The sequence below is a fragment of the Rattus rattus genome, chromosome 1, assembly GCF_011064425.1.
Source record: "Rattus rattus isolate New Zealand chromosome 1, Rrattus_CSIRO_v1, whole genome shotgun sequence".
NCBI lineage: Eukaryota > Metazoa > Chordata > Mammalia > Rodentia > Muridae > Rattus > Rattus rattus.
This window is the reverse complement of record NC_046154.1, coordinates 205,716,733-205,725,456: the sequence shown is the minus strand read 5'-3', so window position 1 is coordinate 205,725,456 and position 8,724 is coordinate 205,716,733. Positions and strand designations below refer to the sequence as shown.

Genomic DNA, 8,724 nt, shown 5'->3' with positions numbered 1-8,724 from the left:
TGGCACTGGCTCCGCCTCACCCCTCACGTCCGCCACTCAGGAGTCCCGTGGCCCCGCCTCCATCGCGCCCTCTGGCTCGAGAGTCTACGTTATCTCGGACCCGGAAGTGGCTTTGGGTCACGAGGCTTCGCAGAGGAGGTGAGTGAGTCATGCGCGCGCGCGGAGGAGAGTGCGGCGAGGGAGGGGATGACGTGGGGGGGCGGAGGGGGAGCGGGGATGATGCAATGTTTGGCAACCGGTGTCCGCGCGCGCACGCGCAGGAGACGTCGATGGTGGTGGGAGGTGCTGGGGAGCGGGCGGGAGGGGGGGATGGGGGAGAGAGGAAAGAAGGCGGAGCGCCAGATCACAGTGTCCAACGGCCCCAACGGCTGTCCTTCCTGAACTTGTCTGCCCACCTCCCATCACCTTTAACTTACTCCTCCATAAAAGACTCTCATTTTCCCTGGCCCCTCCCAACTAATGGGCACCGAGGCTCTTGAACCTCTTTAAAGTTTCCAATTTGTTCACCTGGATTGACATCTTCTGGAGTCTTTTAAGAGACCTCCTCTTTTAGCCTTCTAACGCTTCCCAAAGACTGAGGTACTGGCATTTCCTTGGTAGTCCATCCGCTTCTCTCAGAAGGGCACCTTTAACGTTTGTTTCAGAATCGTCCACTGCGTGCCAGAATTCAAGTTCTTTGTAGAGTGTAGCCTGCTGCCTACTTATCCTACCCCTGCTTTGTGTGATGCTCTTATGCCCTTCACTAAGCCCAATACCCACCCTTTTCCTTCTCCAAGATAGCAAGTCCTGTGACTCCCTGCTGATTAGCTGGCCTCATGCCTCTAAGTGTCTGGGTTCACGACCTAGAGACTGGGACGTGCATGCACTTGAGCGCATGATTGCCTGGACTGGGTCATTCTAGTTTTAATTTGCCCAAGGAATCTACCGTACTCAGTTGTAAATTAAAGAATGATAGGTAAAGGTAAAAACAGCACTGTGAAGAAAACTTGAGTAAAAGTAAAAACATCTTGCAAAACCTATTTTTTGTGCCATGAAAACAGAGGCCATGTGGTGGCCTATTACATAGTCTGTCGTACACTCGGGAGGGGCAAGCCAGAGTTTGTCTAAGTAGAAACTGAACCAAGACCGGTTGCTATTGGATGGTGCGACAGTGACAGGTCCTTGGCCAGACTGCTCCTTCGCTCCAGACCTTCATTTCCCCTTCTGTTAGTAGAGGTTGGGGGTGGGCTGAACCAGATGGTCTCTCCTGGCCTAAAGACAGACCAGGTTGTCAGTGACAGGCAGAGGTCATGTGACTTGACAGGCTGAGGTCGTGTTGTGACATGTTGACCTGGAGAGGCGGGTCAAGTCTCTGCACACTACCCGGGAAGCCTTTGGGGCGGGGCAGGGCAAGTCGCGACTTTCATCTTTTAGGGCTGGCCCCTCCCGGACCTGACATTCCTGACTCCCCCAACAGATTGTGGCTTCGGAAGGGGCCCCTCCCGAGGGAGGATTGGGATTGGCCACCAGTGGCCTGGGAAGAGGCCCAGATCCTTCCGCGGAGGGCGGGGGGGGGGCCGCGTGGGGTGTTTGTTCTCTTGGGGATTAATGGGGGGTTGTGGGGGAGGGGTAGGCGCGCTCCCGCATGCGCACTGCGTCCCCTCCTGTTGGCTCGCTGCTGTCCGCTGGGCGGGGGCCCGGCCCCGCCCCTCTCCCGTCCGGGCAGCGGCGGCGGCGGCGGCGGCTGCGGCGGTGGCGGCGGCAGCGACGGCGGCGGCGGTAGCAGTCTGCGCGGTGCCTTCTGGGAACGGAATCCCCAGGGCTGCCCCTGGCCCCTATGGCGCATGCGCGGGAGGCCGCTCGGTGATCCGCGGCGGCGGCGGCGGCGGCGCTTCCTGCTAAGACCGGCCGGGGCCGTACCGGAGGCTGGGCTCCACTGACCCACCTCCCACCCCCTCCCACTCACCCCTCTGGGCCGCGACTGCGCAGGGCGGGGCCAGCCGAACCATGGGCCGCGGTGAGTGCGGGGCCCGGCCCCCCCGCCCCTCCCCCTCCCTTCTCTCTCCTCCCCTTCTGTCCCTACCCTCTGCCCCCTCCGCGTCCTTTCGGCCCCTTTTCCCGGCCCCATCCACAGCCCCGCACCCTCACCTGCCCCGCCGTTTCTCCCCCTCAGTGCCTGACTTCTGCCTTCCTGACCTCCCTCCCTTCAGTGCTTCGCCCACCCTCCACCCGCCCTCTCCCCAAGTTCCTTCCTACTTCGTGCGCCTGCCTTCCCCTCCTCCCCAAGCTGAAGGAAGCAGTCTGGGTGACAGGGCGCCTTGTTATGAGAGGGAAAGTTTGGAAGCCGTCAGTGTGCGGCGGGAGCGATGGTGAGGTTGGTGAAGGGTACTTGCAGGTCTAAGGGCCGTCCCTACATGTCAGGGAATGCTTCTTGTTGTTAATTGGAAGCCAGTGGGGGATTATGAATCCCCTTTTCGTCGGCTTGAGAGGACCAGGAGCTTCTCAGGATCCTGGAGGAAGACAGAGCTCTGGTTTCAGCCTCCTTGGAGGTCCAAATGAATTAGATCCGAGATTGTTGGATGGAGTGGGCATAGGGGGATTTCAGCTGGTACCACCCTGCCAGGCAGTTGGGCAATTGCTTGGTGACCTGTGGGGCAATCTGTACTTTTTATATGATCTTCCTGGGGGAGGGGACAGCAGTGGCCAGACACTGGGAAACTTCCTAGTGGCCTGGCATTATGGGAATTTGCCCACACTCCTTGTTGAAGTCTTCTGTGCCTAGACAAAGGGAACTAGCCCTTCATATGTCAAGAAATTAGGGTATGGTTTTGTGGTCCTTGGGAGTTGAGGTGCTGAACTCCTCTGGTCTCTAGGGACCAGGCTTGGAGGGGACAGTTGTAGACATGGTGAGCAGATCCCTGATGCAGGCACTTCGTCATGTTATTTAGGGACCTTTGCTTGAGTGCCCTGGGCCGTGGTGGTCAGGTAGATTGAGAGGCCCTTCTCTCCTTGTGTTGCAGGTGTGGGCTAAGCTGGTGGCCCCGGCTTTAGAGTGGACCCCACAATGTTTGCAGAGATGTTCAGGTAGCCATGGTGGTATGACAGGACTCCCTCTGCCTTCCGGGAACTCTCCCTCAGGTACCCAGCCATTGAACCCTCTTGGTGCCCACATGGATGTCTGTGTTGCCAGGCACAAGGGAGCTGATCGCACACAATGAATGGAGGGAATGAGAGCAGTGCAGCAGACAGAGCCGGGGGCCCTGCGGCCACGGCTGTCCCCATCGGGTGGCAGCGCTGTGTACGAGAAGGTGCTGTGTACTATATCAGGTAAGGTGCCTTCCTCAGATCAGAGCTTTGGTTTCTGGCACTCCCTACCTCCCCCCAGCCTTTTGCTCTCTTTATCTCTGGATCCATTCACTCTGTGTCTTCTCTCATCCTTTATGCCTGGCCCTGCCTGGGCAAGCATTTAACTGTCCTTTAGGAATGATCTCCAGATTGGCTGAAATTAACCCCATATCCATGACCCTGTTCTTTCGTAGCCCAAGTGGCACAGAGCTGTCTTCCTTGGAGCAAACCCGTAGCTACCTCCTCAGCGATGGGACCTGCAAGTGCGGTCTGGAGTGTCCACTCAATGTACCCAAGGTCAGAGCTGTGGGGGATGCCAGTTCTCATAAGCCAATTACTGACCACCATGCCTTCTCGAGATCCCACCCCTCAGCGTCCCTCTCCATACTTCCTACCTTACAGGTTTTCAACTTTGACCCTCTGGCCCCGGTGACCCCGGGTGGGGCTGGGGTGGGGCCTGCATCGGAGGAGGACATGACCAAGCTGTGCAACCACAGGCGGAAAGCTGTTGCCATGGCAACTCTGTACCGCAGCATGGAGACCACCTGCTCACACTCTTCTCCTGGTGAGTGTCTGCCACTTTAGAGAAAAATGGGGGAAACCTGGGGCCTGGAAGGTGGATGGTGGGTGAGCGATCTGAGAAGGCCCAGGGTGGAGTCAATGGAGAACAGCTTGGTGAGAAAGGACATGGTGGTGACTTGTGGGAGTTGGGACTGGAGAAGACAGCGTTCACAGCAGGGACCCACAAGCTGACCTTCACTTTTAATTTATTGCAGGAGAGGGAGCAAGCCCCCAAATGTTCCACACTGTGTCCCCAGGGCCCGCCTCTGTCCGCCCTTCTTGTCGAGTTCCTCCTACAACTCCACTTAATGGGGGTCCTGGCTCCATTCCCCAAGAACCACCTTCAGTTCCCCAGGCCTTCCCTCCTCTAACAGGCCCTGCAGGGCTCTTTCCACCCCGGCTTCCTGATCCAGTTCCTTCTGCAGGCAGCAGCAGCCCTTGTTTCCTTCCAAGAGGCAATGCTCCCTCTCCAGCCCCACCTCCTCCATCTGCGATCAGCCTCAATGCCCCCTCCTACAACTGGGGAGCTTCCCTCCGATCCAACCTGGTGCCCTCTGACCTGGGCTCTCCTCCAGCCCCTCATGCCTCCTCTTCACCACCTTCAGACTCTCCTCTCTTCCACTGTAGTGATGCCTTAACACCTCCTCCCGTGCCCCCAAGCAATAATCTCCCTGGTCCCCCTGGTCCCCCTGGTCCCAGCACTCAGCCACCAGTGTCTTCAGCCACTATGCACCTGCCCTTGGTCCTGGGATCCTTGGGAGGGGGCCCCACAGTGGAGGGGCCTGGGGCACCCCCATTCCTTGCTAGCAGCCTGCTCTCTGCAGCAGCCAAGGCCCAGCAGCCCCAGCTGCCCCCTCCCAGCACTTTACAGGGCCGAAGGCCCCGTGCCCAGGCCCCCTCAGCTTCCCATGCATCACCCCGTCCCTCTCAGCGGCGTCCTCGCCGGCCCCCAACTGTCTTGAGGTTGCTAGAAGGGGGAGGCCCTCAAAGCCCTAGACGGAGCCGTCCTCGGGCCCCTGCTCCTGTCCCTCAGCCCTTTCCTCTCCCAGAGCCGTCCCAGCCTATTCTCCCCTCTGTGCTGTCCCTACTGGGACTCCCCACCCCTGGCCCTTCCCACTCGGATGGAAGCTTTAACCTTTTGGGGTCAGATGCACACCTTCCTCCTCCCCCAGCCCTCTCCTCAGGGAGCCCTCCCCAGCCCAGGCACCCCATTCAGCCCTCTCTGCCTGGGACCACCAGTGGCAGCCTCAGCAGTGTGCCAGGTATGAGTGTTAATGGGGTTCCTAAGCTTAGCCGTACAGCCATCCAGGGAATTGGGGTGGGGGGGAAAGTTTAGAGAGCATTGGTGGGTTTGGTGGTTTGTGTCAGAGATTGGGTCTGTGGATGCTAGAAAGAGGACTTTCCTGGAGCTGAATTTGTTTTCTTTTACAGGTGCCCCTGCCCCACCAGCTGCCTCCAAAGCCCCCGTAGTTCCCAGCCCTGTGCTTCAAAGCCCATGTGACAAAGGGCTGGGGTTGGGGGCAGGCCCAGCCTGCCCTCTGCCTCCCTTGGCTGGTGAAGAGGCTTTCCCTTTCCCCAGCCCTGAGCAGGGCCTGGCGCTCAGCGGAGCTGGCTTCCCGGGGATGCTGGGGGCCTTGCCTCTCCCTCTGAGTCTGGGACAGCCTCCACCTTCTCCATTACTTAGCCACAGTTTATTTGGTGTGCTGGCTGGGGCAGGGCAGCCTCCTCCTGAGCCCCTGCTGCCCCCACCAGGGGGACCTGGCCCTCCCTTAGCCCCAGGCGAGCCCGAAGGGCCTTCACTCTTGGTGGCTTCTCTGCTCTCACCACCCCCTTCCGACCTCCTCCCCCCTCCTTCTGCACCCCCTAGCAACCTCCTTGCCTCTTTTCTGCCCCTGTTGGCCCTGGGCCCCACAGCTGGGGATGGAGAAGGATCTGCAGAGGGAGCTGGGGGTCCAAATGGGGAGCCATTTTCAGGTTTGGGAGACCTGCCTCCCCTACTATTCCCCCCACTTTCAGCCCCACCCACCCTCATAGCTTTAAATTCTGCGCTGCTGGCTGCCAGCCTGGATCCCCCATCGGGGACACCCCCCCAGGTAAGGCCCAGGGGATGAGCTGGTGAGGCAGAATAAGAACTAAATCAGGATGGGCTCTCCCCTGGGAGGAGTAGGGTGGGGAAGAAGGGAGCAAGGCCACTTCACTTAAAGTCTTAAGTGTGTGTGGGAGGTACTATATGCCTGTCAGACACTTCACCACATGCTATAACCATTCTTCTTAGCCCTGTGTCCTGAGTGCCCCCCAACCTGGACCACCTACCTCCAGTGTCACCACGGCAACTACTGACCAGGGGGCCTCCTCTCTGGGCAAGGCCCCCTCCAACTCAGGGAGACCCCCTCAACTTCTTAGCCCTCTGCTGAGTGCCAGCCTGCTGGGTGAGTAGCATGAGACAGGCAGTCAAAACCAGGCAGAGTCTCTCTGACCTGAAGAGAGTGTGGGTCAGCTCAGTGTGGAGGGAGAGGCCCTGACTGTAATTTCTCAACAGGTGATCTGTCTTCACTGACCAGCAGCCCTGGAACCCTCCCCAGCCTGTTGCAGCCTCCTGGCCCTCTTATTTCCAGCCAGTTAGGACTGCAGCTCCTCCCTGGGGGGGGAGCGCCTCCCACCCTATCAGAGGCCTCTAGTCCCCTAGCCTGCCTGCTACAGAGTCTCCAGGTAAGTACATGGATGGGTCAGGAAGAAAGCATTTCTTAAACCGGGGAAATTTTTCTGAGTACAGAGGACTGTGGTTAAAATAGAGATGTTTTTGCCAGCAGATCCCTCCAGAGCAGCCAGACGCTCCTTGTCTGCCCCCTGAGAGCCCCGCCTCAGCCCTCGAACCGGAGCCTGCCCGGCCTCCCCTCAGTGCCTTAGCCCCACCCCATGGTTCTCCTGACCCCCCAGTCCCTGAGCTGCTCACTGGGAGGGGGTCAGGGAAACGGGGCCGGAGGGGAGGAGGGGGACTTAGGGGCATTAACGGTGAGACCAGGCCTGGCAGAGGCCGAAAGCCGGGCAGCCGCCGAGAGCCTGGCCGGCTGGCACTCAAGTGGGGGACACGTGGTGGCTTCAATGGACAAATGGAACGGTCCCCAAGAAGGACTCACCATTGGCAGCATAATGGGGAGCTAGCTGAAGGGGGTGCTGAGCCCAAGGATCCACCCCTTCCTGGGCCCCATTCTGAGGACCTTAAGGTAGGTGTCATAATGTCAGGTTCAGGTTCTGGGCTCTAGTGCACATGTCTCCCTTTTTCCACACACACTGTCCATCTTCCCCCAGGTGCCCCCGGGGATAGTCAGAAAGTCTCGTCGTGGCCGGAGGAGAAAATACAAGTGAGTGTGAGGCCCACCCCTGTGCCCCCTATTGTTGGGACTAGAGAAGTGTCCACATAGTGCCACTTGTTTTTGTGGTGTTGGGGGTCAAACCCAGGGCCTGCGCATGTTAAGCCCAGTGTTGTACCACTGAATCATATATACCCCTGGGCCCAAAGAGTGGCTTGCTTTTCAGAAATGGCAAATACTTGAATCTGAATAAGGACATTGTGCCTTTACTGTCCAAATGTAGAAAGTCTCTCACCCAGCCTTGGGAAATTCACCTGGTGCTTGGGAGCTGTTCCTGATCATCTGTGCCCTTATTGCAGCCCTGCCCGGAACAGCAGCAGCAGCTCCCGCCAGGACGTTACCTTGGAGCCCAGCCCTACAACCCGAGTACGTGTGGTCTTGGGTGGGTGTGGGGGTTACAGGCATAAGAGGAGGCAAGCCAAGAATGGAAGGTTAGCGTGGTAGGGAGAAAGACTCCTGTTACCTTAGCTAACTGATCACTTCCTTCGACTTCTCTTGTACAGGCGGCTGTCCCTCTGCCTCCCCGGGCCCGCCCTGGACGTCCTGCCAAAAATAAGAGGAGGAAACTGGCCCCATAGCAGCCAAACCTGGAGCTGGAATCTGACCCTGACTGGGGAGAGCTGAGTGCTGAGCCTTGGGAGCCCCTGCCAGCCACGTGCACCTGTGGACAGTGGGTGGGGGCACCACTCCCCACTCAGAGCACAAACGCAACCCCTTCCCCTACAAATCCTATCCTGAGCCATTGCAGGGGGTAGGGAAGCTCACCCCCTCCCCCCCAAAGCCATGTCACTGAAGAGGCCTGGGGGGGTGGTATATGGCCCTCTCCCCATCAGGCGCTAAGGGGAACACCCCTTCCCCAGGTCTTTTATTTGTTTAAGTTATTTTTGCACAAATGACTCTTTTATATTTAATTCGACTTTTCATTGCCTCCCTTCTTAAAGCCAGCAGGCTCAGTTTACAAACCTGTGAGCTACTGTTGGCTGCTGCCCTCCTCCTCCCCAGTGAAAGGTACAGAGCAATAAGCATCATGCACCTCCCCGCACCCCACTGCATCCCTCTGCCTCTGGCTCAGGTTGCTCAAAGCACAGATCCCCTCTTATCCCTATCTCCAGGATCGAAACACATAGCCTCATTTCAAAGTGTAGCCAGGTTCCCTCTGCTTTCCTCTGGGATATGAAAAGGGGGCCAAGAGGACTTTGGATCTCTCCTCCCATACACACTACACTGGCCCTTCTCCCCCATCAAACGCTCAGAGACGTTGTGATGATGCCACTGAGGATTATGCAGCGTGGTCCAACCGGAGCGGCCAGCATGACCAGCTGACCAGGGGCTGCCTCCTGCCTTTTTTTTGTAAAGACAAGACCCTTGGGAGTTTTAATTCTGTTTTGTACTTGCCCTGTGGGGCCTCCACTGCTTTTCTATGGGAGACACTCTTAATTTAACAGATGAGAATATTTTGAAACTCTGG

At 58.2% G+C, this 8,724-nt stretch overlaps 1 protein-coding gene across 9 annotated transcripts; it reads left to right on the top strand.

Moving 5' to 3' along the window:
- The first annotated feature begins 106 nt into the window (after positions 1 to 106).
- Mbd6 (methyl-CpG binding domain protein 6) lies at positions 107 to 8,723 on the top strand. Of its 9 annotated transcripts, XR_004389115.1 has the most exons (14): positions 1,654 to 1,996; positions 3,000 to 3,063; positions 3,170 to 3,306; positions 3,519 to 3,621; positions 3,727 to 3,889; positions 4,101 to 5,147; positions 5,317 to 5,978; positions 6,161 to 6,314; positions 6,425 to 6,594; positions 6,693 to 7,109; positions 7,195 to 7,247; positions 7,556 to 7,622; positions 7,760 to 8,264; positions 8,369 to 8,723. XR_004389115.1 is itself a non-coding variant. In XM_032913696.1 (13 exons), exons 3-13 carry the CDS (start codon positions 3,194 to 3,196, stop codon positions 7,832 to 7,834), a joined length of 3,024 nt encoding a protein of 1,007 aa, XP_032769587.1. In that variant the 5' UTR covers positions 107 to 138; positions 3,000 to 3,063; positions 3,170 to 3,193; the 3' UTR covers positions 7,835 to 8,723. The 9 variants fall into 9 exon arrangements, 8 of the variants coding, with proteins under 8 accessions (XP_032769587.1, XP_032769626.1, XP_032769610.1 ...); XM_032913696.1 differs by lacking the exon at positions 1,654 to 1,996 and adding an exon at positions 107 to 138 and having other exon boundaries at positions 7,760 to 8,723; XM_032913679.1 differs by having other exon boundaries at positions 7,760 to 8,723.
- The last annotated feature ends 1 nt before the right edge of the window (position 8,724 follows it).

What these genes read in the sequence shown, in the direction of transcription:
- Mbd6 (XM_032913696.1), top strand. Translation starts at nt 3,194, where the DNA reads ATGAATGGAGGGAATGAGAGCAGTGCAGCAGACAGAGCCGGGGGCCCT. An exon ending in GTCCACTCAATGTACCCAAG is followed by an intron (nt 3,622 to 3,726) that starts GTCAGAGCTGTG and finishes CCTACCTTACAG; the next exon opens with GTTTTCAACTTTGACCCTCT. An exon ending in AGCCCAGCCCTACAACCCGA is followed by an intron (nt 7,623 to 7,759) that starts GTACGTGTGGTC and finishes TCTCTTGTACAG; the next exon opens with GCGGCTGTCCCTCTGCCTCC.